Source organism: Rhea americana, unplaced genomic scaffold (genome assembly GCF_003343005.1).
Source record: "Rhea americana isolate MKP2758 unplaced genomic scaffold, rheAme1 scaffold_67, whole genome shotgun sequence".
Classification (NCBI taxonomy): Eukaryota; Metazoa; Chordata; class Aves; order Rheiformes; family Rheidae; genus Rhea; species Rhea americana.
Genome location: NW_028186834.1, coordinates 1,186,090 through 1,213,778, shown reverse-complemented (window position 1 = coordinate 1,213,778; position 27,689 = coordinate 1,186,090). Strand labels below are relative to the sequence as shown.

At 42.2% G+C, this 27,689-nt stretch overlaps 1 protein-coding gene across 1 annotated transcript in view; it reads left to right on the top strand.

The window, feature by feature from the left end:
* The window catches only part of THSD7B (thrombospondin type 1 domain containing 7B), a 260,059-nt gene that overhangs the window by 216,018 nt on the left and 16,352 nt on the right, over positions 1-27,689 (top strand). The window contains exons 16-20 of the mRNA XM_085320933.1: positions 10,697-10,830; positions 11,558-11,711; positions 20,471-20,612; positions 22,002-22,117; positions 22,557-22,674. Of these exons, the coding sequence (XP_085177059.1) occupies positions 10,697-10,830; positions 11,558-11,711; positions 20,471-20,612; positions 22,002-22,117; positions 22,557-22,674 (664 nt within the window). The remainder of the gene's footprint in view (positions 1-10,696; positions 10,831-11,557; positions 11,712-20,470; positions 20,613-22,001; positions 22,118-22,556; positions 22,675-27,689) is intronic.

Here is a 27,689-nt window from a genome sequence, read left to right as displayed (position 1 = left end):
GAAGCGTGTGGTGTCTTCCCACACGATGATGTCGCCATCGTTTTTAAATAACCCCATTTACCCAGAAGTTATTTCAAGCTACTATCCAAATTTGCCCTCGTTGGCCAAACTTTGCAAGCCAGTGCTCATCATACAGATTTTGCCTTGCCTTTCTTTCCCTCTGCTGCTTTGACAGTCTTTCATTTCCTACCGTTCTGTGTTTTGAGAGTCAACTATTTTTAGTGTAAAGCCTTCTCTGTGTAGTTCCTGTGGCAAGCAACTATATTTCCCTTTTCTTTATTTCTTCGAGTCTTTGATTCCTTTCAGATCTCCCATTAAGCTTCTGTTTCTGGTCTCTGCCTTTTAAGTTTTTCCTCTCCCTCTGCTACTGGTTTKCTGAGCGAATGCTTTCCTTGAGAGTTTGCACTGTCCTTAAACTACTGTTTCCTCGTATTTATACCACATCCTATTTGCTCCGTTGCATTATTCAGGTTCCTGAAAGGTTTAGGTGGTGTGGTTTGTATGGAAGACACATTGCCAAGCACAGTTGTGTTGTATAATTTTGATACGCGTTTGCTTGCTACTTTCTCCTTTTACGTACTGTTTTGGGAGATTACCTTTTTGCTRCGTTATTTCCAGAAGCACCAATGCGTAAGGATAACGCTTCGGGGAGCGGCAGAGGTGTGAGAACTGCTGCACYGCTCCTGCCCTGCCACAGCCTTCCTGAAATCCCCAGCATTACGGAGCAGGGCTTTGGCAGGCTGGTGGGTATATCGTTACTGGGTACATCACCCACAGGTACACCAACAAATAAGGAGTTTTGTATTCTAGTGGAGTCCCAACGTTCAGACACCCAAAAACTCCTTAAAACCAAGGCACAAGCTAAACAGAAATCCATTTTAGTGACTGATGTTTCCAGAGCGTGGTCCTATGTTCATTTGGAGTTGGGTTGCCATTCCTGATCAGATTTAATCCAAAAATACCTATTTGTTATTTTTATAGCTTCTCAATAGTGGCAATGTTTATGTACACCATTGGTGTACATTTTAAATAAACAGCTACCGCAGCAGAAATTTGACAAGAACAATATTTATTTTTTCTTTTTAAACATTTAGATATRCTTCTAAATATTCCCTTATTCCTTGCTAGAGGGTGATCCAGAACACTAGAAGTCAGTAGAAGCCTTTCCATTGATTCCCGGTAAACTTAACCTTCGGCGCAAGGGAGCTCTGCGTTTATTAATTACRAGTGTGCTTGCTAGGGAGCAGGCTCGGATAGAAGCAGAGCTTCTCTCTGCAGCATGTTGCTTTTCCAGAACATACGCTTTTGGTAAAGAAAAATGGCTTTTAGGTTTAAATCTTCACTGTCTGAATCTACCTACAGGAACAATCAAGAAAAACTTCAGAATTTCTCTCTCTGCAGTGGTGAGATTACAGCTACTTGCAAATCTGTTCGGTCTGAATCTGTCTGTCCCGAAACCTGATTTCAGTTAGCTTGTCAGGGGGKCGGCCCCTCACCGGCAGTGCTGGGAGGTCTGCGATGCCGGTAACTCTACGAAGGAAATTGCTCRAGTCAGTGCTGTGTCTCAATGCAGCACAAACATCTGCCTGTCTTGGCAGTGAGACAGTTATCATAAATACGCCATGCAACGGGCTGTCAAATATGCTGGCTTCTGGAGTAACCTGCTCATCTAGGAGAGATTTTGCAACTCCAGTTAATAATCAGGCTGTGGCTGATCGTTTCTAGCTCCAGCASTGTACGCGCTATCGCACCTTGATTGGTGTCTTTCCCGCTCTCGATGTGAACAAGGTTGCAGCTTCCTGTCTCTCTCGTGTCTCTCTCTCGTGGCTGATGAGGAGGAATCAGACCTGCCGCTAAGTGCATTGCAGGGAGAATGACAGTCTCGTACTAATGACACAATTAAGGCTGCAAGTTGGCTTCCGTTTCTGTTCCTGCTTTTGCAACCTAAAACGGGACTGTTTCTTGCTGTGAATGCAGGAAGCTCCAGGAGCAGTTTGCAGCTCTCCTGGCTTCAAGCCTTTGGCACAGTCGCGTGGACGTGTATKTTCTGAGAGTGTCTAACTTCCAACTGTCTGCCACTTCCCAGGCTCTTCTGTTTCTCGACTTTAGTGCTATCAATCAATTTGTTCCTTTCAGAGAACCAGTTTTAAATCTCATATGGAAAAATTGCGTCAGTCAAAGATCACACTATGTAAGGACAGAAGTATGACTGCTGTGCAACGCTGTAGTTAATTCTCGTTAAAGACATGACCTGGCAAAATATTAGACCTTGAGAAGGTTTATTAAAAGAGACCAGAGCTGAAACTTTGTCTCTGAGGCATCATTTTTATCCTAGCRGTAAGCTCTGGTTGTCTTTTCTCTAGATTGCCTGTTGTGTAGMTGTTGTCTTTGGGACTGTGGTGTTCAGTACCGGCATTTGTTTCATTTCCTGCGRCAGATGCCTTGGCTTTTGGATCTAGCAATCACTCGCTCATATCCCATCGAGACAGAGTTTTGACCTCCCCCAAAGCTATTATTTGATTTAGGAGAACAAGTTTSCTGCGTGGCGGGACAGCGTGGTGGCCAGGTCTCCGAGGGATGCCGGTGGGTCACTCGGGGTTCCCGGGGTCTCAGCCAGCCCGGGGCCTCCAGGGCGTATCTGCGCACGGGTTTCATTTTGAGCATCGYGTAGGTGAGCAGAGCGGGGATGCCGTGCTGCCCAGGCTGCGCTGAGAGAAGGTGGTTTTGTGTTGTTGCTCACTTTGGCATGCTGTTTYGGGGAGACTTCCTCCGGGCTGTAGGACAATTTGATACTGACTTAACTAGTGCTGCTACTGCACCGTGGATGAACCCCGGGAGAYTGCTGGTGTATACTGCCTCCACCGCTTTTCTGTAGGATGTGCATGTGCTATATGCCCATGTTATTGAATTTTTATCATTTAATTATTTTTTCTTAATGGAATCTATTTTGTGTTATTGATTAGTATTCATGGAGATGGGGTTCCACCTGATAAAGCACAGCTGGCTCTGTTCTGCCTGACATATATGCTGCATTTAATCTACAGACTTCACAGAAGATAGTGCCACCCAATTAAGATTTAAATGTCTAAAAGCCTTTAATATCTGTTGTGGTTGATATTCTGTAATTGTGGGGTTTCTTACCAGATTTCAAGTTAAGCTTCATAGATTTTTTTTTTCCCSTAAGGCTTTGATCTTGAGACACTCTCATGAAATCTAGAGGAAAGCTGAATGAACTCTGCTTCATTCTTCAGCATAGTCCTGCTGTTTGTTCACTCATGAATACATGTGTGATTTCTGCTTAGAGGGATTTTTTTTTTCTGAAAGATGGGGAAATCCAAGAATTAAATACAACCTTACATTGTGGCAGTTTTATTTTAAGCAGAGTTTCTGCTTTTTTATCAATATTATCATACAGCAGCTCAACTAATGAATATATAATTTTCTTTCCTTTCTGCTTGTCATGCCCTGCTAACATGGACATCTACGAAGGCTCAGGTTGGTGTTGCAATCTGTCTTCATCTTATTGTTCTCATTTAGTAAAAAGAGGCTTCGATGTTGTTCATTAGTCRGCTTTCTCCCCTCCTCTCCTTAGAACTAGATCCAACATTATTACTGCATAACAGATTCATCTAGAGCGGTGCCACATTCGTTACTCCTGAAACTATCCTTCAGCTTTAGCAAAATGTGCTGTTTCAAAAACAGGACATTGATTTATTTATATCAGCTTAAATTTGCTATGCTTGTTGTGCTCTGTGTCAGGGAGGAAGCAACAGCTACAGTATCTAGAGCTTCTGGAATCAGCAAAAAAGTTCACCAGAGCTCTCCGTAATGACTTGCTGCCTTCGTTTAGACTTGTGTATTTGACAACATACTAAATGGGTATTTGGACCTATTTGTGCTCTAGATTCAAGATTTATAGATTCAAGTTTTGGACTTTCTGTGTTCTAGATTGGAAAAGTAGAACAAAGAGCCGAGCCTTAGGAACTGGCGATTTGTAATTTTATTAGCATACCCCTGATTCATACTTTAAAATTTCCGTTTCCTAGTATAATTCTAAGACAAAATTGTCCTGCTTAAATATTTCAGTTGAAAATAGCTGGTATCATGGAGATATCTGTGTTTGACTACTCAAAGGGTGAGAAATRTCATTGCAATAAACCTTTGGGTGCAGTTTTTTGTTTACCAATCTTCTCATTTGCTGCCTTATTAATCATGTAATAAATACCAAACCCACTTTTTCAGACCTGCCTATATCCAACAGTAAGTTCACGTGGCATCAGAGGCGTCGTCCATGGCTGCCAACGTGCTTTCTGGCCTCTAACTTCTGCTGCTAGTTAGAGAGGTGGATTTTATTGAAATGAACAGTAGAGAATATTTTCTCCCATGTTCTTTCACGTGTAATTACACTGACTTCTTTCTTTAATCTCCAGTAGAGGATGCTTGCACTTTACCTTATTACAACTCAGTATTTTTAATGCCGGCACCAAATTTACAGAAAATAAAGGCACTTAGTAAATGTGAATTAATAAACCCTACCGAGTGACATGGTAGTTCTGTAAGTGGTAGCTGTAATGGCTGTGGTTCTGCAGAGCTCACTTCAATTAACTTCTTAAACAAGACATTTTCCATTTATTGCACTTATGAATTTGAAAAAACACAGGTATCTGTCTTGGTATATTTAATTATCCATTAGAAGAAAATAAGAGATTTACTGGGAGACTTTTAAAGTCCAACAAAAAGACTAGATCTGGTAAAAGCATCTAAAGAATGTGGTGAGCCGACGTTGAACATCCAGGTGTCTTTGTATCACGGATGTCCCATTGCATTCCTAATTTCTCCTCTTTTCTGTTTTCTTATTGTGAAGCCAAAATTGCACACTGTAGCTTTAGATCTGCTTCCTTTTCTAATGGCATCATCCTGGAGTGCCTTTAGATAAACTCTCCAGTATCTGATTTTACCCTGCACTGTTGCATTAGTGCAAGATGGGGGGATATTTCCAGATTCAGCCCCTGCTCCCTGAGGGCTCCCTCCCCAGCCTGTACTAAACCCCTTAATCCTTCATCCTTGCTTTTCTCATGTGTAAATTACAATTAAAGTTGAGCTGTTTTGAGGGTTGGGTTGTAAATAGATAATCAAGAGCTGGGAAGAACTTCAGAGGGTTCGTAATTGTTTTTACCCTTCCTACTCACAGAAGAGCTTTTCTTTTTGGCARTGATTTTGAAACCTGTCACCAGGGCTAGTCACTTAGAGTGATTTGGAAGTGTCTGTTCCTGTGTTTCTGGGCTTGAGCACTGCCCAGCGGGCAGAGACTGGGAATGTGTATTTGTCTCCTTCTGTGTTATCGTGGGAACAGTTGTTGCCCTGCCTCTCAATTCATACTTTGTGCTTAGACATTAGAATAAAATTGATTCCATCTTTTTCTCAGCTGAGAAGTTTTAGCCAATTCTGGGTTTTCTCTGAACTTGGTTCAAAACCAGTGAAGGCTTTCATAACCTTATCAAAGTTCTAATTGATTTTCTATTTTCCTTACTGTGAAGGAGGTCAAAAATAGCAACCCCCTTTTGATTCAGGTATAAATGAAAACTAGAAGTGCTGAGTTTGTTTCACTAAGATTTATGCAATTATATTATCTGCTAGAGGCATGAAAAAATCCAGGAATTCCATTTTTTTCACAAATCTTATCACATGCTGATCTATTCAAAATGTTCTGCCAGAAATCATTCTAAAACAGTATCTTTTAACTTTGGTGACTAGAGTCCAAATACTTTTTTTTTAAAAAAAAAAAAAAGTATTAATCTCTGAAACAACTGCTTGCAAAACCCAAATTACCTGAAAATTAATTGTTCAATCAGTTTTGATACTGATGAGCAGTTAGCATATTTGTAGCAATTGTGATCAATACATAAACTACAATGAAATAAAATCAATTTTATTTTAAAGAGCATTATTTAATGTTGAAATTTTAATGAGGTTTTTTCTGTGATGCAGTTTCTATTCATAGAGAAGTACTTGTCCTTCAGATACATAGTAAATTTTATAAAGCTTTTAAATGCATGCTTAGCTCTACCAAATCAATTAAACATGTGCTCAGGTAATTACCAAAGCAAGTACTCCATTTTGAATTCTGTTTTAAAGAATTCAATAAAAGAAACTTATTATCAGAAAGTACATGTGTTGGATTAAGTGGAATGCAAATGCAATATTAGGTAGAGCATTACAAGAACTGCTCATTTAATAGAAGGGTAGAACAGCACCTAACAACCAAAAAAGAGATTTGGACTAATTGGGTGGCATCAGCRTAGAAGTCAAAGCTGCAGGTAATCATGATGTAACCAGATCCTCACTGTCTCCCATCCTGCAATGGACAGACATGTGCACAGCCGTATTTCATGATGTGCTCTAGATCTCGTCATGTTGGGCTGCTTGCAAGGGAAGTTCTGGCTATGGCTCAGCTTTCAAAAAGTCACGGACGTGAGAGGAGGAGAGGACCACTTTTGCACCATGAGATCTCACCATGACATCTAAATATGCGAGATAGATGGAAGTAGGTGTGCAAAAGCATTAAAAGTGGAYGAACTGTTGATAAGTCTTAGTAGCAGTGTTTTAATGTCTAAGTATGAATTTCTTTTCCAACAAGCATCTTTGCAAATMAGAGCAAATCAGCTCTCTTTTTGGCATATACAGTGCTTTAGAGTTATTCATGGTGGTCTCCATAGTTTAGAAGTAGATTGTTATTTCTTCGGTTCTGATTGTTTCAGTATACTCGGTCTAATGTAAGCTCCATGTTAGGGCAGTGATGTGAAATGAACTTATGTTAGAAATGAATTTAATCCATTTTTATTAGAAATGAATAGCACAGAGTTTGTCCTCGGGGTCTCAGGACTACAGTGATCTGTTTGGTTGTTCTAATATAATAAGCAGATATTGACTTTAGTTGAGGTGAACACCAAGATTTACTGACCTGAAAGCTAAAATATCGACTGAGGGAAGGCCAGAGTCAATATTTACCTTGAGGGACAATAAATCTTCATGTTCACTGAAATATGAAGTCACTATGATTTTCAGAAGGGTTGAACACCCACAGTTCTAGTGTAAGTGCAGGTGCTCATCAGAAAACCCCAACAACTACCTGGAGCATAGCTATGAATTGCTTCTAATGAGTCAGGTCAGATGAGCAAGCGCGGTTGTTGTTATATGTCTTCTGGAAGGTTAGTGTTGCTCCTGACCTATGTGTGAATAAATAAATTGCCGAATGCTATACATCAAATGAAAGCTTTCTGGTGGTTAGATACTTGGACTTTTCACTAAAATGTAAATATCAACTATTAAAGGAAAAAATACATTATACATATCTTGTTTAAGTAATTGTTAACTTGAAGATACCTTAGCAAGGWCTCAGAGTGTGCACTGGAGTGAATGGAAGCTGCCTTCTTTTCTTAGGACAAGCCTATAGCAGGTTTGTCTCAAAAAATAACATTTGTCTTTCTTTCCATTACTTAGGACTGGAGCCATCAGCTTGATTTTAGGATTCAGATGTTAATTGTGGTTCTAATTCAGAATATCTCCATTTCAGTTTAAAAAAGCATGTTTTGTTACAGTCTAAATTTAATTCTTTGTCCTTTTTTCGTTATTGTTATTTTCAGAAGATTTATGGTCTTTGCAGGTGAGCTACAAAGACTAGGAGTGATAGAGTGGTCCCGTGAAAGTCAGTGGCTTCAGCCAGGCAGGATGTCACCCTTTTGGAACAGCCGTATTTATGGTATCTTACATCATCTAGCCCAAGAAACARCCTGTGAATATATATAGAAATTAAGGAGAGGAGTTGATTTTCTAAGATGCTGGAAGTAGCTTGATTGTRTTTATTTCTTGAAAGCATTACAGATGAGGCGCTAAGTCCTGCGAGGAGTGGGGCCAGGCTGGCCTCTGGAGGCACGAAGGTCTGCAGCTCCGCAGAGATCAGGCGTCATGAGTTTGCGGCACRTTCCTGCCTCCTGGGCAGCACCAAAGAGCTGTAATGGGGCCCCCAGTCCAACCTGTCGTCTTCATTAGCTTGCGTAGGATGGCACGATCTGAYGGATTTTGTAAATACGCTGTCATTGAAGATGTTTAGGGAGGGTTGAGCATTAAGCAGGCAGCGTGTGGCAGGGGCCGTGCCAGGAGGATGCAAGGTGCAGGTCTGACCTGAGGCTCAGGCACACTCTGCATCGCCCGGCAGGGCTGGGGGCCCATCGCAGCCCTCTCCCAGCTGAGGCGCATGGTTGCCTGGTTTGGGTGAGGAGTGTGGACACCACGACACGCTCCAGCACGTATCTGCGTCCCGACAGGGTGCTGCTGCAGACCTGGGAAGGGGGAAGCATCCCAGCTGCCCCTGCTTAGAGGTGCCCGAAGAACAGCAAGGCTTAGCCAAAATCTGTTGAAAATGCAGAACTAAGAACATCATATGTTTGACCTTTCTAAGCCACACAGCTGTTTGCAAAAGATGTGAATGAAAGGCTTTAAGGCTGTATAAAAAAAGAAGAACAAGAACTGATTGGAAACAAATGATAGCTAGCCAGGAGGGAGGAATCGGGGGAAAACACCGTGTGGCAGGAGAGAGGAACACGTGCCCCATCACCAGATTTTTTTAAGGCAAAGACAGAGTCACCAATTATATTCACAGCTTCCAAACAGATGGGAAATGCACATCCGCTTACTTTCACCGATGGAAATACGACATCTGTTTCAACTCCCATTTAAAGCAGAGCTTAGCTGTATTTGCGCTAGAGGAGAATACCTGTCTGGGTGACACGTGGGAGCTATTGACACCTTTCTGGTGTCTTCAAAATAGTAGCAGAGATGGCATTGCTTGGTGTTGAAACTGGGCAGAGGTGAGAGTGGAGTGATGGGGCTTATTCTTAACAGTTATCTTTCTGGCTCTTTGACTGTTAGCGTAACCAGGGAATGGCGASGAAAATCTAAATAGTGGCCGAGTCAGTAGCGTAATATCGCTCTGAGTGCCGGGCACGCTGAGCGGGAGCTGCAGGGTTTGCGGCTGGTATTGARGCAGCACGGAAACCGTGCTGCTGACGCTGTGGGCCGTCCTGCGGGCCGGCATGTCCTCTGCACCTTGCCTAAGGCAGCGGGGATGTCAGAGCAGGTTTTGCTTCGCTTCGCTTGCGTGCGTGTGACTGCCTGCGGATGTGGTCTCTGTTTTGTCCTCATGTTTTCTCTGCTAGATTTGAGTTCGTTGGCACTGTCTCTCTCCCCAGATCCAGTCTGCTTTCTGGCACAGGGTGGTGTCCTGCTAGGTAAATACTGCTCAGTGTTTTGACCCCCAAAACTAATACCAGCTAAATTCCTGATATTACTGCTCTGCTTCTTCTGGATTCATGCCCCCAACGGTGTGAAGCTGGGGGTGCCTCGGTGTGAAGAAACCATTAGCTCATGGTGACCACGTGATGGGCAATGCGGTCTTTCCAAGACCTTGGTGCAGGCGCAGCTGGCGCGGGAGAGACCGTGCTCCCCGCTGCGAAGGGACGTCCCTCGCGCGGTGGGGAGCTCCCTGCACCGCGGGCTGTGACTGCTCGGGCTTCCTCCTCGCCCCCGTGGGCCTAACAACTTCTGCAGGTTCTCATGGGGTTTGCGCACAAGCCCTGAGGAAGGATTTGCGCTTAATCCCAACCTCCTCATGGAAGAAGTAACGTCCCGGTGCCCCCGTTGCATTCTGCCGCCCCGTAAGGATCTGGGGTCTTCTGCTTCCTCGGCTGGCTCCCGTTTTGAATCGTGTGCTTTGGTGGTGGTGGCTTGTCCCCTTGGCCATGCGGTGGTCTGCGCTGGCTCTTCGCGGCGGTCCCTCGCTCGCCCAAGCAGAGCCGCTGCCGCGGCTGGGAGGGTGGTAGCGCTGTCGCCGGTGCACTGCGCGTCCTTCCAGAGCAGCGCCTTGTGCGGCGGGGAATGCTGTATCTTCAGGTTGGCTTCTGCAGGCAAACTGGATTCAAAATAAATAACTTTTATTTGTTTCTGTAACAAAACTATCGATGGATTCATTAGCTTAAACATAAAAATCTGCTAATGTAATGTTTCTCAGTGTGCTGCTTCTAACGGCTGTCACCTTTTAAAAATGCTTATCAAGCTCTGGGCTGTATTTTTCTCTCTGTGTAGATACTATAGTTCAGGTAGATATACAGTACTGTTTGCCTGGGAGATGTGTTAGAGATAACTCACTTCCAGGGAAATAGCATTTATAAGTTCTGTATATAAAAATGAAATTTGTAGGCTGCATAAAATTTCAGTCTCTTACAATAAATGACTTAAATGAATATGTTAAAAGCAAAGGTAAATGACCACTAATTTTAAGTTTGTACCTTCTGGAACATCAAAGGATTCAATACACCCAGTCCTCGTGAATAATACGTGATAGATTATTGTGTGAGTGCTCTGAGCAAATGAAATTGTAATGGAATTTTGTTCTGGCTTTAGAAAAGAGCTGTTATTTATTCTGTTTTCTGAGATGCTGCATGCATGCCATGTTTATTACACACTTAAAAATCCCTGGCAAGTCAATAATGCATAAATGAACTTAAAGATATTACAGGAACATAAGGAACATAAGCCAGGCTATTTTCCCCTTACTCTTTCCTGGTTTGTTTGAGGCACTTCTGCAGAGATGCTAACCTGGGTAGTTCAAGTGAATAGTTTTGATTCTTTTCCCTGGCAGGTGCATGAGGCAGTCCCATGTTACAGCGAGTGCAATCAGTATGCTTGGGTAGTAGAAGCGTGGTCTCCGTGCAAAATCAACAGCGAACAAAATTCCCTCCACTGTGGAGAAGGAATACAAACAAGAAAAGTCAGGTGCGTGACGAAAAAAGCACAGTTATTTCAAATTAAAAAGAGCTAAAGTATGTTTGTGTAAAGGTGAAGTGACTGGCCAAGTGGCAGGATGTCGCTGAGTCCAATGTATTTCAAAAGAAAAGAAGAATGTGTTTGTGTGATGCGGTTTGCAGGAGAAGCATCTCAGAGATGCAGCCTTGYGTTATGATCAAGACTTGTTTGAGGAAGAAGGCATGGTGTCTAAATTATCATTCTTCCACCTTTATGCCACGTATACGAAAAGCCTGAGCAGCAACTCCCTGCCTGCTGCTTTGCTAGTATTTCCGCAAATGTTCACACTGGAGTGACATTCATTATTAGCAAGTATTTATTTCTCAGGCATGGAGAAATGCTGAGTTATTTCCAAATGTTGTGACGTTACTAGGAGGAACATAAACCTTTCTTCCTGCTGATCATCATTTGCCATTTACTAATCTGCTGCTGCCCAGTTGAAATGAAAAGTGTGGTATGAGGCTCGATGGGTTTGTTTAATGTTATTCTTGAATGACTGTGAGTAACAAAAGCATATATCGTATGTGTAATCATTTGTATTATTAATGCAATTAACTCCATGTTTTGACCAGTAGTATTGCATAGAACTAATGTTTTATGCGTGGTATCTTATTTGGAGTCAGGAAGACCTGTTGATCTTCATCACTTCTATGATAAGCTGGTGACCATCATGTAAAAAATTCGATTTTCTGTTTAGGTGTGTAAACACTGCTGAGGAACATGAAGGAGAGACTGTACCCAGCGCCCTGTGCAACCAGTCTGAAATCCCAGAGGAAATTCAGAAGTGTAGCTTGTATTGCCCCAGCGAGTGTGCGGTGTCTGACTGGGGACAGTGGAGCAAGTGCCCACAGGTGAGCTCACCTCGTTGTGCTTCCTAGGGGGATGTTTCTTGCACTTCTTGCTTATTGCTGCCCTCAAACTGTTTTATAATGTAGGTATTTTCTAACAATTAAATGATTTCCCAAGGGAATTCAAGCTTAATGGATTTTACAGCCAGCATGGTTGAATCTGGAGGGCTTGATCTTTCTACAACTCCAAAGAATGAGCTATGAAAAATGAATTAGTAAAACACATTGCTATTACTATGACAGTTGATTCAACTCATCCTTCCATGCAGTCTACAAGAAGGGACCCAAAGAAGTACAACGCGTGAAGGGATCTGCATTTTAGTTACAGTGAAGGCCACGTTAAGGAACACTCCCAAGGGAGTGCTCTGTCCAAGACAGACAACTCCTGTAACAACCTTCTGGTAAGCCATGGTGCTGTCATTCCTTTAGACAGGTCATAGGCCTGAGAGAATGACCGCTCTCTCTTCTCAAAAGACAATATTTTTGTCTAGCATCTCCTCCTAAAAAACTTGAAGGCAGATTTGGCAACAGCAACAGAAGGATATGGCAGCAAAATACCCAAACAATTTGTCATGTCAGAAAATACTCAAAACACTGTGCATTATGCAGGGATGCAAGCCACTGCCAAATGCCCTGTATTTTTCTAAGTGTTCAAGATGGAAAGAAGCTGCAGATTCTGTCCTGTGAAAACTCTCAGGCCTCAAAGCATGTAATTTAAAGCGTATTGTTTCTCTCTGATTAGTATTGAAATAGTTGCTAGGTTTAATGTAAGGAGTTTTGTAATACACTCACTTGATATATTTAAGTGATGAACATTTATTCATTGCTCCTGTGTTGAAAACCCATTATCAAAAGTCTGAGCAGCTATTGGACAGGAATTTATACTATTGCTGACACAGATAATTTCCTTCCATATTATTTTGTGTAGCATATCAATATACTCAGTAAGAACATGTCAAATAAAATCATTTCCTGTATTTACCTCCTCCTGAGCAGCTTAGTTTTGATGAAGTGTAACATTCCTGAAACCAGTATAAATGCTTGGATACCTTTCAAAGTCCCACAGTGGTAGGACTGTTTCTTTGCCGTTGACTTCTTTTTCATAAATAGATTTTCTTCATTTTGCATGCAGCAAACTAATGCTGATACCCTCAAGGCCACTGGGTGTTTTTCAGGTGCCTTCATGACAGTCGCTTGRTCTTGAAGCACTGCCTACCCCATTAAGAGTCCTGGTGTCCTTAGGACATCCTGGGTTTTTGGCTGTGATGAAGCCTCCAGGGCGCAGAGGTGCACACAAGGGATGTCTAAAACGTTGCGGGCGGCTGCCCYGTTGGGCAGCCCGGCTCTTGGCCGTTGCAGTGCCGAGTGCCACAGTCCCTGTGTCTCCCTGCGCATCCTTTTGCCACGGTAGCTGTTAATTCCTAAATGTTCGGGCGGGCGCCAGTGCAATCAGCGGAACAATATGTTTCCACAAGCTGTTCTACGACGTTTTGTTGGGAAACTGAGATGACTGCGTGCCGCTAGAGCGTGTGTTTAGATAGCTCTGTCACGACATGAAACACCAAACAGTGTTAGGTTTAAGAGAAAATAAAGGCCCCTCTTTGAAGAGTTYACAGCAGTGCTGCCCGCCCTTTACAGCTGCGCGGGCTGTCTGCGGTCCTTCAGTTTTGCGAAAGGACCCCGCGGCACGGTCCCAGGCTGCGCCCGCATTGCACGTCGAAGGCGAGCGCTGGGTTTGCTGCGCGCGCAGCAAATCGGCGTGGAGGACGGCCACAAACGYTGATCGGTGGAGTCAGTGAAGTCGGTTCTCCAAAAGAACAACGATAAGTTTGCATATGTAGAGCCTCTGGCTTATTCGCACTGCCCATTTAATTTTGTTTGAGGGAATTTTGTGCGGTAGCTGGTATATTCCCGCGGGGTTTCCGATTTATGGGAAAATGGGATCAAAATGTCCATTTTCAAAATGTAGCTGTGGAAAACACTTTTTGTATATTCACTGCCAATCCATTTTCTAAGTATAACTCCTTTTGCTTCCCCAAGTAACCTGAAAATTTTGAAGGGTCACATTATACCAAGAGGAAAAAGGAAAAACCTTCATCCTTTCAAGCACGTTTACATGTCATAGCAAAGTAGTTGGCACTCTCCTAGTGATAGCTCTCTTGCAAGGCAGMCCAGCAAAAGCACTCTGGGAAATCTTCCCCGATCTCCAGTCATTTCTGGCTTACTTGAGATAAAGAGGATTTATGAAAGTTGACAAATTCGTGTTCATAAGAATCGAGCAACCACAATTTCAACATCATCTTTGACTGAGGAGCTCTTTAATTTGATGTATTTGCCTAGGATTTTGGTCATGTGAGAGTTCCTCTCCAGTCACCAAAGTGTTCTGCTCATATTTTTTGGTGTTGGTAATAAATTCATCCTGATAGCAGAATAACAAAGTCTTAGCAGCCARACGTAAGGAGGCCTTTTAGATTATCTAGTTTACCCTTTGTCAATATGTCATTGTATCCTGGATAATTTTTAGGGTATTATTCAATTTTATCTCGTAACAATACTCTTTCCAGTTGAATATTCAACATTCAGGATTGTRAATGATCTTGAATCTTACTGAAATCAATGAGTCATAAGTGTAGCCAGTGCTCTGTCAATAGGAAGTACTTTCTTCAGTACTTGTTTCTGCACAAATATGCACCATTTATAATGCTTCTCTTGCTTTTTATTGGCTACATTTCCCTTTTGCTTTTAAATTTTGGTGTTTCTAGAGTCTTCTTTTTAAGTTTCAGATCCCTCCATATAYATATATATATATATACCTTCTATATATTTTCCAGCTCAATTTCTATTTTTATGTCTTGATTATATGAAGATACACACGAAGATATATTTTAATACAAAATTACAGAATGGTAAATTTTAATATTTTTCTCTAATTGCACTTTGTTGTGATCCGGAAATGCATCTGACTGAAATGTAATACCTAAAGGTGCTTCCTGAGGTTCTGTCTCTTTATTGCATTCAGGAAGCTCATAATTACTGACTTTCAGCTTCCCTATTATTYGCACATTCCCTGTTGTAAGAAGTAAATTCAAAGTGGTTTTTCCTCTGATTGCAGATGATTTTTTGGCTCATAAAGTTTTCTTCTCTGTAGCTAAGTAACATCAATGTAGCTTAAGTATCCAGGCTTTAAAGCTACCTAAAATAACAGTTTGAAGCTTGCTAGTTAGAAAAAAAAAGAAAATGAGAGAAAGAGAAAATTAGATCAACTTGCATTTTGCTTCAGAGATTTCATATTCGTTCCAGCTACAATGGTGTGTTCAGCCAGACATCATCACTTGATAGCTCAAAGAAGCAGCTAAATAATCTGGAAACTGAAATCCTATCAYCTCTGTTAAATATTCAGTGATCGAATAACATGCACTACCTGCAGTGTCTTGACTTTGTGTTCATCTGACTTGGAAATGTAATTAATTGACTTCAATTGAATTCATCAAAGCATGCGTAAAATGAGTTAATATGCAAGTTGTGCTACAAGTCCCTGAAATAATTCTCTCAAATTCGTTTCGTTAGCTCTCCGCTCTCGCGGGCGTAACAGTCATAGCCCCAGCATCAGGTCTGAGTGGCCTCGCGTTTGCCTCAGCTGTTGGTATGTCTAGTAGCTAATTCTGAGAGGTCTGAAATTAGTTAATTATCCAAGGTTACATGTGTAGTGCGTGAGAGCAGCTGTCCCTGTTGCAGGGAGCATTTTCCATGTGGATCAGTAGCAACGTAGGGCGCTGAGGACTGGCTGAGCTGTTACTGTCTTGGATCTGCTGTGTGGCGTGCGGGTAGGATTTAAATAAGTGGTTGTACCCCACGGGGGACCGGGCAGCACGGGTGACTTGCGGGTTTTTGGCAGTGGCTTTCATCTCGGGCGTGAGGCTGAGCTGCTGGCGTTTGGACACGCGTTCCCCTCCTCCGGCCGTTGGGAGAGAAACTGTGGGCACGCTCGTGGACGCTCGTGGACTTTGGGTGCGCCGTGGAAGTCTTCACCGCAGCGTCACGCACGGGCTTGGCGGMGGACCTGTAGTACGGAGACTGGGTTAAAGAATTAAACCGATGCRGAGTTATATTTGTAGCCCAAGGGATAATTTACTCAAGTGAAGCATGAGATTTAGGCTGGTCTAGGGCATTTTTGGAAAAAMGCTGCTTCTTTCACGTATTTGTGACTTGGTATTTTTTGTATGGCCTTATCAAAAAGTTGGTATCTGCCGTATTTTTTAGATTCTTGGTTCTATTTTTATTTGTCTTTATTAGTGATAATTTTAAAAAACAGTTGTAACACTGGATGGTTTCAGAACTTAGATGCATCTCAAAAAGAAAATGTGGGCAAATTAATTTTCTTTTTTTTTAAAAAAAGGCTCATGTTTGTTACAAAACATCTGTATCTGCAGATACAGTTACAGTGGCTCATTGCACTGTTAAAACTAGCTAAACCCGTTCCTGCAGATGCCTTTACCTTCGTTTCGGGTGCTACGTTTCATTGTGAGCAGCCTGGTAAACGTGATGTGGCCGGCTTTTTGTAGTGCAGGATGCGTTATAGGAGCTATTTGTTAAGAAATCARCTTAAAGGGCTGTCTAATGGATTACAACTTCTGTGCTGTACAACTGCGATGCATATGAAAGCCTCGATCAATGGGTAACATTTCAGATCAATGACGAAGAAGGTCAAATAGTATATATTACTGTGTAATATGGTAACAACTCTCACCCGGGAACTTAGCATTTATAACCTTACAGTTCTATTTTATTTAATATTCTTCTCTCCTAGAACTTTCTGTGCTTTGTCTGGACTCTTATTGTCTGGAGAAGAGGCCGGGTACATTCTTTGTGTGTTTATATCGCTCCCTTTCTGTGTTAGCTTAAAATAGTGACAAGTGGTCATGGTGGAAAAACAGGATTGGTTGRAAAAAAATATTAAAGATGCTGTAGTTATACTGCCAAGAATTCCTCCATAGAAACAAGATGCTGGCTTTTGTAACATCTAAAGTGAATGGTCCTTTGGGAAAACCTTTGATTCATTCTTCTGTTAACATGGTACGTACCTCTTGTTGCTTCAGAATATTTTGTTTCTGTAGTGGTTTATATAATTTAGCCTATAGATTCCTGGCTCTAGCTCAACTTTTTTTCACACTTGATAGGAAAGGATAATGGAAATGGTGAGACTTAGTACAATAAAGTAGGCTGGAACAGTACAGTTACATTTGTAAAGAAATTTATTGTGTCTGTGTATGATGTCCTTATGCTGTAGGATATTAATTTGAGTCCTGAGCTAGGTCCTTATTTTTATTTCCATCTAGAAATTAATTCCATCTTTACCAGCAGTATCAGAGGAAGCTTGTCCCTAAATTATATGCTCTGTTGATTATAATCATCGAAAAAGGATCTTGGGCTAAATCCAACAGACGACCTAGGCTTTGAAACTTAAATTGAGTTGGTGCCTAACCTTGACGGTGAAGGCCTCGCTTCAGGTTCTCCAGGCCGCTGAGCTTGGGYGTCTGCGCCTCGCAGCTACCCCCGTTTCACTGGTCTTGCTTTCTCTCTTGTGTCTATGACCAGTCAGAATCCATATCCATCCCCCTTCCTTCCTCCATAAATGTTGTACCTGTTAATACACCTGGATGGGGTAAGAGGTGGGTTTCAGTTTTCCTGGCTGAAGGCAGAAATTGGACAACGGATTTTTGCTGAGCAGGTAGTAAACTCTCATAATCCCCCAAGTTAAGCAAGAATTACTAGAACAGAACCTCAGGTCTCCTAGAAGATCAGGAGTGGGTGCCAACTTTTGTCATTTTCTTCATTTACAAGAATGTTCAAAATCTRCAGCTTCTGTAGTCTTGTCCTAATTCTTAATTCTGGGCTAACTGCTTACTTTAGTTACTCAAATCATCTTCCTCCCCCCCCCCCATTTTTTTTCCTGCCTTTTCTGTAATGTGATTGATAACACTGTTTCTGTCCTATCTCCTAAAAAATGTAATTTGTGATCAATGGTGTTTAGTTTTTTCCTCGAATTTTTTTAAGATCCAAAATTAGGACTAGATCCATACAGTTACTAGTGATAGCAGTGATTATAACGGTGACATAGTATCTTCTTCCCAATACCTTACATGCTTCTTTATCCCTTCCTAATACACTCTGTAACCCCTCACTGGAAATAATCTCTCTCCTTTAACTTTTACAGTTCACATCCCCTAACTACTTCAAGTCTGTTCAGCCATTCCTTGTTTCTATCACACAGTAAATATTTAATTCTTCTGAGCTGGGACTTTCTGAGAGATCCTGCAGGAGCTGTGCACCCAAGCCCATTGGGATTCCGGGGCAGTTGGATCCTCGGCTCCCTCTTGCTCCTTTGAAAATCCCAGCTTTCATCTTTTGCTTTGCAAGTCATTCCCTCCTGCTGCTTATTCAGTTCCATACATATTTGGCTCAGTTTTTTACATAGTTAACTTGAAAGAGYAAGGCCAGAAAATCAATTACAAAACTAAATTGACTTCTCAATTGACGTAAAGAAAAATTCAACAAATAACATTACAGGATATTAGTTACAGTTTGCAGACTTTGAATTCTTGCATGTGGCCCGTGTACTCAGCTTGATTAAACGAACGCTTTTCCTGCAGAGATTCTGTATTGTACAAACCCGGGAGAAGCGGGCTGCTGATCGTAGGAGCCGGCTCCCGCACGGCGCGGCCCGTCGGTGCCGTCCGAACGGCGGCTTCGGAGCTGCGGCGGCCGTTCTGCTCCCCGCCGGAGGAGGTGGGAGCGGGAGAGCGGTGCCGCTGCCGGCGGCGCCGGGTGGCCGCGGGACGGGGCGTACGCGGGCGGCGCGGCCGGGCGTCAGCAGCCTGTGCCGGAGCGCGGCACGGCGCGGGCTGGGCAGAGGCGGGGGAATACTGTTTTCTTCAAAGCATTCGCTTATCTGCAAGTGATGCGTATTTTCTGGCTGCGGGTTCTTATTTTGAAGGAAGCAAGAGAAGGTGTTTCAGAGCTGCTGCTCTCCCAGCATTTACTGAGTTGTCCCTCCCACCCTTTAGCAACATAATGCATAAAAACTCTAGTTAGGAGGAGCTACTGAGCRTCTTTGATTTTTATTCTTTCTTTATTTTTTTTAAATTGGCAAATCACTGAAGTTATTAGTCCTCGTTGTGAGGATGAATAAGCAGATTAGTTGCCGAAAAGGTAGCAAACTGCTGGTAAACGCTCAGCGTAGGTGTAATTTTCAGAGAGAATGGCAAGGTTGGAAGGGACCTCTGGAGATCATCTAGTCCAACCCTCWGCRTGGCCCTGTACGGGGATTGAACCCATGACCTTGGCATTAGCAGCGCCACACTCTAACCAACTGAGCTAAACCTGCCCCCAAGATTAAGAATAATTGGTTATTTTAGATGACCATGGATATTTGAGTAAGATTGCCGTTTAAAACGATTTGACGAGGTGATGTATCRGCAGTAAGAGCGTAATAGAATTCCCTTCACATAGGACAAGCGTGGGGAACATAGGCCTTGACAGCTCAGTTTTAAGACTGGACTAGACCTTTCTCTGTTTGTRCTGATTTTTATTCTGTCTAGCTCTGCTATCATCTGTGCGACTAATCCAGTTTTCAGCAGTCTGAGATCTAGATTTATGCTGTAATGCCATGATATTTCTTTTTAATATTCACAATAAAGGGCTTATCCATACTTTTGTCCTTGCAGAGCTTCGTGTTTGCAGGCAGTTGCATGTTAATAGATTTGCGGTTTTAAATTGCTAGTTAATTTTTATATTGAAGTACTCTATAGAAAAAATGTGTTTTATGTTTCCGAGCGTTTATGAAAGTAACCTATTTCTACTTGCAGTGTTTTCTGGCTTTTCCTGCTGTTCTTGAGAAATCTTCTGTTCTATTGAGAGACTGTTAGGAATCAAATGGGTCGTCTCGTTCAGTTAAATCGCTCTGAAAACTTCTAGTAAGGATTTCTTTCCGTCAGGTTTGCAGGGATCGCTCGTGCGTCCCTGCTGCCCTGGAGCGCGGGAAGGGCAGCGTGTTTCCGAGGGCCAGCACCCTTCCCCGGGCCCGTTTTCCCAGGCGGGGAACGGGCAGAGGTCTCGGCTCGTTTGCACCCGCGTGCAACCGCCGCGAGGCTCAGCCAGCCCGCGCTGCAGCACCCGCTTTGGGACGCGCCGCCGTCCTGTCGACAGCTTCATAACCAACACGCGGTAGCAGATGTCCTTCCTGTAAATGGAAGGTTTGCTGTAACACCTATTGTTGCTTAAAAACACACTCACTGTGCCCGAAATCTTCAGAACATTTTCAACTTGCAAATAAGTAGTGGTTGTGTCATTACTGCTTTACAATGATTCAGGTGATCCTGCTATTAAGGACTTTTTCCCAAGTGATACTACATATTTGAACTGTGGCACTTGGGCATATGGGTAGTGATTTTTTAAAAAAATTTCTATTTATTTATTTATTTATTTATTTATTTATTTATTTGGACTCGTGAAAAAGTGTATTCAAATACTAATCATCTGCTCTGTCCCTCTTTGGAAGACTTCTGCCGTCCTTCCCAGCAGCAAAAGCAGGGTCTGGTCCTGCTGCAAGAAGCAGGGAAGTGCGTTCTGCGTACGGTCTAAATAGCTTTAGAAATACAATTATGTCGCACGTAACGTGGCAGCGGCTGTGCCTGCAGCAAGCCCGGCCCGTGCACGTCTGCGGTATGTCCTGAGGTCTCTCGTCCCCTCCGTCGCTTTTCTAGGTGTGTGACCCGACCGTCATGCAGTTACGAATGCGACAAGTGCTACGGTCTTCGGTCACTACGAAGCCCTGCCCTGAAGGCTCGCAAATGAGGCCGTGTATCCTGAACCAAAATTGCTTCCAATATCAATATAACCTAACCGGTAAGTATATGTTCTCCGATACGTTCTTAGCAGGAYGAATTCCAAAGCGGTACCTTCTAGTGTTAAATGGAAATTTTGCTTTTCTAAGTATCTGTGTATAAAAGACCCTGACTTTCACCAGGTGCGTATTTAGTTATATTTGCCTGTGGTGTTTCCTAAAGCCTTGATATTTGAAGAGTTATGTTTAAACATCAGTGATTCCGCAGAAGTTAATTACAGGCCTATGTTTTTCAGATTTGTGGGTAAATGCATAATTTTGCTACTTAAGTTGTCATTACAGATACAGTAGAAATAAGTTGGATCTATTCTTTTTGGTGGATTATCAACAGAATTATTTATTCCAATATTATGAAATATTTTTATATATATTATTGCATATATAAGTTCTAGCTTAAAATTCCATAGGATTCCAATGCAGCCAATATTGCCAACAGGAATATGATTTGAAGGCAATATAAGTTATATGGATGGATGTGGATATTTTGAGAGCGCATTATTCAGAACCTTGATTAGAAATAAWAAGATCTGTTTCAAAAAACTGGAAAAAACTGGAAAAATCCCCCCCCCCTTTTTTTTGGCTAGCTCAGATAGGTAAATGAGAAAGAYAGAAACTAAGATCTAAGTTGAATTAGGGGGTAGGGGGGGAAAGGRAGACCAAAGCAGGAGAAAATATTAACCTATGCGTCTACATAGAAACTGAGGTTTCATATCTATTTGAAATAACAGCCATAGAAACATATAGATAGCATCGTGATGCCTTTTTTTATCATTGTGCTTCAGAAATGAAGAAYGTTTCCGGGAACATGAATGTGTCTGGGAATTTTAGCTGTTTTTGTTCGTTTTTAATGGTGTTTCAAGGCGTATTTTAGGTTGTTTGTGTTCTGAACATCATTGTTTTGAACAAGTAATAAGATGCATTTTTCCTACTAGAAATACCACTTTTATAAGTATTAGTGCTTAGTTTGAAATAACAGAAAGCTTTGCTTTGAGACAAGAAATAGATTAAAATAGAGTTTCTCTTCAGAAACTTCCATAGCTATTTTATCAAAGTGGAATTTTATTTCAGAYGATGCAGTCTTGTACATGCACCAACTGGATTTAACTGATACACTTTATCAGCATTTAACAGTTTTCTACGTGGTCTGATGTGTTGTTAGTTTTGCTGGGGGAAATCTAAGCACGAAGCCATGAGTTTCTCCTCCGAGATTTGCTCTTTTTTTTTTCCCCCAAAGTAACTCGCTTTTGTGCGCTTTGTTCTCGGGTTCGATATAAGCTCACGTGGGGAAGTGCCGCGCTGGGAAAGGATGATCAGCGTGCGGCGTAAATAGGTATAAAACCGAGTTACAGCGTGACCTTGCCGGCCTGAATCCTTTTGCCTTGTGCTTTCAGAGTGGAGCACGTGCCAGCTCGGCGCGGACGCGAGCTGCGGGCGCGGAGTTCGCAGGCGCCTTCTGAGCTGCGTGCGCAGCGACGGCAAACCGGTGCACCCGCGCCGCTGCGAGCAGGTGAAGCCTTTACGGAATGACTTCATTTCTACACGACCCACGTCTTCTGATACGCACCAAGTCGCTATTTCTGAGCCGTGGGCAAATTGTCTTTATTACGGGAGATGCAGTAATGGGGAATGTCACTGCGCGTTAGTGCCCTTCTGCTCCGAAGGGGTTTAGGATGAGAGCGATGTGCCTGGGGCACAGTGCTGCCGGTCCTATGTTACCCAGGTAGCACCAGAGGAGCCAGGCCTGGGAGATTATAACCCRTCAAAGGTTGGTGAATCATCCTTTCAAAACAAGACCCAAACATTCACATTTAGACGTGAAAAAAAAACCAATCTTCAAAATGATAAGCCATTTTGCTGATTATATCCCCAGGAAAATTCCCTGCAAGTGGCGACACTGGAGTCCCGCCGGAGCCGCCGCTTCTGTTTAAAATGTTGTTTTCTCCTAGCTCAAGTTGGAGAGGCCCGCCGAGACGAGYGCCGAGTGCCTCGTGGGATGCGCGGTGGACTGCCGGCTCTCGGCGTGGTCCGCCTGGTCCGAGTGCTCGCACACCTGCGGCGCCGGCGGTGAGTCCGCGCCTCGCCGCCCGCCGCCCCCGCGTCACCCGCCCGCGCTGCGCCTGCTCGCCCGGGCGCCCAGGAGAGGTGGAAGAGCGCCGCGCGTTTCCGAGCGCATTTAAAAAGTGAAATCGTTGCTTCGATTTACRGGAAACCTTTCAAAAGGGATCTTTGGAAATGTTTTTCAGCAGTCCAAGGGATATTTTGAAATTTCTCCAAAATGAAAAGTGCAATTTAGGAAGCAGGTAGACAGATGCCTGAAGTATTAACCCCTGAGATATGGGGAGAATTTATATAGAATTATCAGAAAAGCTAGTGAGAGTTGCAGGACACTTAAAAAATAAATAGATTAATAGCTAAAAATCCTTTTGGTAGAGTTACKTTTAGTAAGGTAATTATATCATATTGAAGACATAAACATTAAGAATATTGTTCATTATTTAGTGTATTCCTCTGTCTCCATCTTGTAACCACAGSTCCCTGAGTATTTGTATGGTTCCAGTAACTTCAGCAAGGCTTTTTATAGTCAGTAATACTTACGAGCATCCAAAAAGCGAAAGGATAAAGACCCTATTTAATTTTATATGATTTAAAAAGTCCTCTGAGTATTGACACAAGGAAATGCATTGTAGGTTTTATTCAAAATAGGCCTGTGACATTATTTCCCAAGCTTCTGGTGTGCTTTAGACATAAGCTAATCTTTGAGATTCAAGAGCCGTAATACATGTTTCAATCAAATCCATTTGAGGTTAAGAAGAAAAAAGTTCTTAACTTCTGTAGCACATTCCCTTCAGATAGATTTCAGAGATCAAAGCATGTTATAGAAAAAGCTTAATATTTGGATTATAGTGTTCTTTCTCCAGAGTTTTGAGCACTTTTAATAAAACAGTATCTGTTAACATAGAAAGTACTATGAATTACCAACAATTCCCATTTACCRACAATACACTAAGAATACTATTAATTCCAAGTACTATTTTTCTTCAAAATCTCTTCTGAGGTATTAATATTCATGTTGCCAAATGGACATATATTACTTTTCTAAATGTAAACAGAGCTACATCTGCAAAAGCGGGTTGTGGCGTTTAGCATGCTAGTGGATTATCCAGTGGAGCAGTGATTAGCTCATACTGTCTCATGGCTGGAGATTTTTTCATCCTGAGCATCCATTTGAGTCTGCGAAGGGATGTACTACTACAAAAGTAAAGGTATGCCTGATTTTCTGCCCCCAACCCTAAAAATGTTTATATAAATTCTAAGAAGTGACTCAAGAGCTTCTGGTTCCCCATGCAGTTCAGGAGTAAACATATGTCTTATCTCCGAAGCTAGAGCTGGACTTCTGCAGGGTCCTGAGCTGACTGAAAGCAGAAATGCCCTGTGGAGCAGACCTCAGCTTTTCTGTGAGTGTCTTTGTTGAAGGTCCCAAAACTCATTAAGACTACTTGAACCCCATAGTCAAGCCCAAASGCAGATCAGTTTGAGTCGCCTTCTGGCCCACCAAGAACACAAAGCTGTTAGGCTACCAGCTAGCGAGCTGGCTTGTACAGTTCAAGCCATACATTTGTGTGATTCAAAAGCTGGAGATATTCTACAAACCTGCATCAGCTAAGAATCTACAAGAGCTGCCTTAGAACCCGGGTCATGAGGAAGCCAAGCTTTGTTACATCCTTCTCGATCATTCGAATRGCTTAACTAAGCGTCTCCGATTCTCATCCCAACGTAGGAATGATTAGGAAGAATTTGTGTCAGTTTGCTCCCCAAGTTATTCTGAGTGCAGTAGACATTAATTATATATGCATCTACAGGTGGTACTTCACAGATGAATATAGTGAGGATTTCCTGCCCAAGTCTTCAGTGCTTGTAATGCCTAGAAAACCAACATGAGATTCTCATTGTCGTTTGTGAGAATAGGATTAAGCCTCAAATTAGACATTAGAAGAACAAAGGATGACAATAAAGAAGCTGTGGGAATAGACTGTAGTMAACACTGATTCTGCTTTCCTTTGCCAAATAAAAAAAATATATATAAAAATAAAAAATCACACTATTTGATAAAGCTAACGTGTAGGACATAAATGCTCACTCCTCAGGAATGATTCACAGTGAATCATTTGCATGTGCTGCCACTGGCTCCGCTCTTTCCCCTGTTCACTCTGAATAAGATTCTGCTTCTCAGGCTCTTCGTGGAGAGTGTGTGGAGGGCTTGCTCRAGGGCCATAAATGACTTCAAAGAGAAACATCATTTAAATATCATTGAGATCAAAATCTACTCTTGCTGGATTTATGATTTCATCCGTTTCTTGAGCAACATTGCTAACATTTTTATTTCTGCGTTTCTTACTGTTTGTATTCTGGCCATCTCTTCCAGTAACTCGGTTTGCTATGATATATTTTAATGGCTGGTACCTTTTTTCTGCTCAGGTTTTATTTTATGGAAAGCTGCATCAAAACATGATGCGGTGCTACTGTATATGCGGCGCTGACATCTACTATGGTTCTGGTRCACAGCGGCCAGAGGGGGAACATATTGATTTTTATAACTGATGATGAGTCGAGTAGATCTCTCTTCCCTGCCTGTGCTGAGCCTCCGGAGGTGTGTAGCTTGTGTTTGCCTCTCGTAGCTATGGGTCTGCGCAGCGCCTGTGCTGGGCGCTGCTTAGTGCTTGAGGCTGACGTATGGCCGAGTTCCTCAGAGTTGCTGCTGTACTGTTACGGAAAGATTTATAATGCCATCTTAATGGATGATGTGCAAAAGGCGTGCATCAAAGTTACTGGAACGATGCTTTTTAAGGAGCGTCTCCAGCAAGCGGCGTTTCCCAGCCCCGKCTGCTTTGCACCCGAGCTAGCCTGACCTCCCGCGTTGTGTTTAAGGAACTCGATCCCGGCTGCAGTCTTGCATTTGCATAATAGATTTGCACTTTATAGAGTCTGACGGCACTGTTTTAAACAGATTAAACACGCCGGTGATTTTGACTGGGATTAGCTTTAGCAGAAAGTTTAATCATCTCGGTTTCAGCCGTGTAGCATAACTTTGTGGGGATAAAATGCAAGGAACAGTGCAAAATTTTTCCATTAAAAGTACTCTCCTTCCAATCTGGAAATATGACCCTGTGTTTCTGAGATGAAATTTTTGCCACTGATTCCAAGCAGCTTTTCAGTGACCATTAACAGCATTAGCAAGTCCAATGTCTTTTTGGCAAATTTGAGGATAAGAAGAAGAACTTCACACTTCCAATTTTCAGCAGACTTTCTGTCTTACTTTTCATATCATTTAACACTGCTGAGCAGATGAAACAGAAATGTGGCTAGTTCACTGAGAAATTTAAGAAACTGCTTTGTSTATTGCAGAGTTTGTAAAGGCAGCACGGTGAAATTTCAGCTGTAGTGAAATTATAGTCTCCGTAGATATTAAGATTTCGTACAGTAAAGACAAGTGRAGTTTTTCTGCTACTTGAGGCACAACTGAGCACCAAAATAATGTATAAGGTGTGAAGAGAAAACCCTGGAGCTTTAAGAGATGCACTGCAGTGACTGTGCCCAAGGAAAATGGCCTTTTCAATGAAATCTCTTGCAATATTCTTCCTGCTTTAATGATTTATTCACAGCACAGCAAGAAAGGTGGTAGCAAAAATGAGTCAAACACCAGCTTGCCATTGAGAGTGCAGTGGCTTTAAATGGTTTGGATAAGCAGCTGTTGGAAATTAAAGYGTAAGTGAAAACAGAACAGTTGTTAAATTCCTCTTGAAAGGAAAATAGTATTTTCCGTTCAATGYTCTTTTCATTTGTGTTTTGCTAGAAAGATGTTAAGCAGAGTGAATAAGAGSAAACTATTTAATTTAAGTAGTCTGATGAATGCTTCAAGGTCTGAAGCCTCGGGGCGGAGGGGAGCGGGGGCGCGAGGGCCTTGGGCCGTCGTCCCCGCCGGCTGTCTGACTGTCATGCGGGCAGGAGCTCTTATCATCGCTCCTATTCCGAACTCCCCAGGCCCGGGGGATTACGACTGGACAAGAAACCGGTCTTCAGACGGGTTTGCAATCCGGGCTTGCATCCGTCTTGCTGCACGTGCCTGCTCGCTGGCTGAGCCCTGTTGTTAACTGCCTCTCCCATCCGTGGCTAGTGAGAGTCAAGGCAGAAACGTTATCCTAGCGCATACCGTGTGCGCCCCGCTGCGCAAGGCTCTTTTCCACTCTTCTTTTTAATTGTAGTCAGGATTCTAATTGAAACRTTTTGAGAGAAAACATTCCTGGACTTAAATGGACAGCGAAGGAGAAGAAAATGGAATTGCTGTAACTTTAATGAATGTATTCAGCTTTATTATTTCAGAAGTAGTAACATAATTGCTTTTTCCATTCGGTAGCTGAAGAAGTTTTCACCAATAATAAATAGGATTTTAATGGAAATTGTAGAAGTGGTTATGGACGGTAATAGCCAGTAGAGTACTTGCAATTTTCAAATTAGATGCACATAATTGGTCATAAAAAGAAAATTTCATTTGTTAAAAATCTGTGGAAGCATATTGAATGTGTAATGTTGGAAATGATGCCGTGATTTTCTTGTCATATTTAATAATCAGGATTTAGTCAAGTATTTAAATGTATTGCATAAACAAATTGTGTGCTTGGAAAACATACAAAACATCAGTATATGAACCACAGAATGGCAGATTTAGTAATTACATCCATGTTATCCAAATAGTTTTCCTGAATAATTACTTTCTCAACAGCTTTTTATTGGTGAAAAAAATGAACTAATAATAGTGATAAGCCCATATAACTACTCATCACAAAATCTGCCTTTGTTTCTATTGATAAACTTGGTGTCTCTTAGCAGCGCTGTAGGTTTGTCAGCAGTGCAGCAAGTCTATAAAAAAGACGGAACTTATATATGGTGTTAATTAAAGAAAAGCCAAACTACTTTTAACTGCATTTTTATAAACTGTTGCTAATTCATGGACATAAAATGACAAACTTCTGTCCATAAAAATCTCTCCACAGTTGCCAGTATTAAAAAACAAAACRAAACAA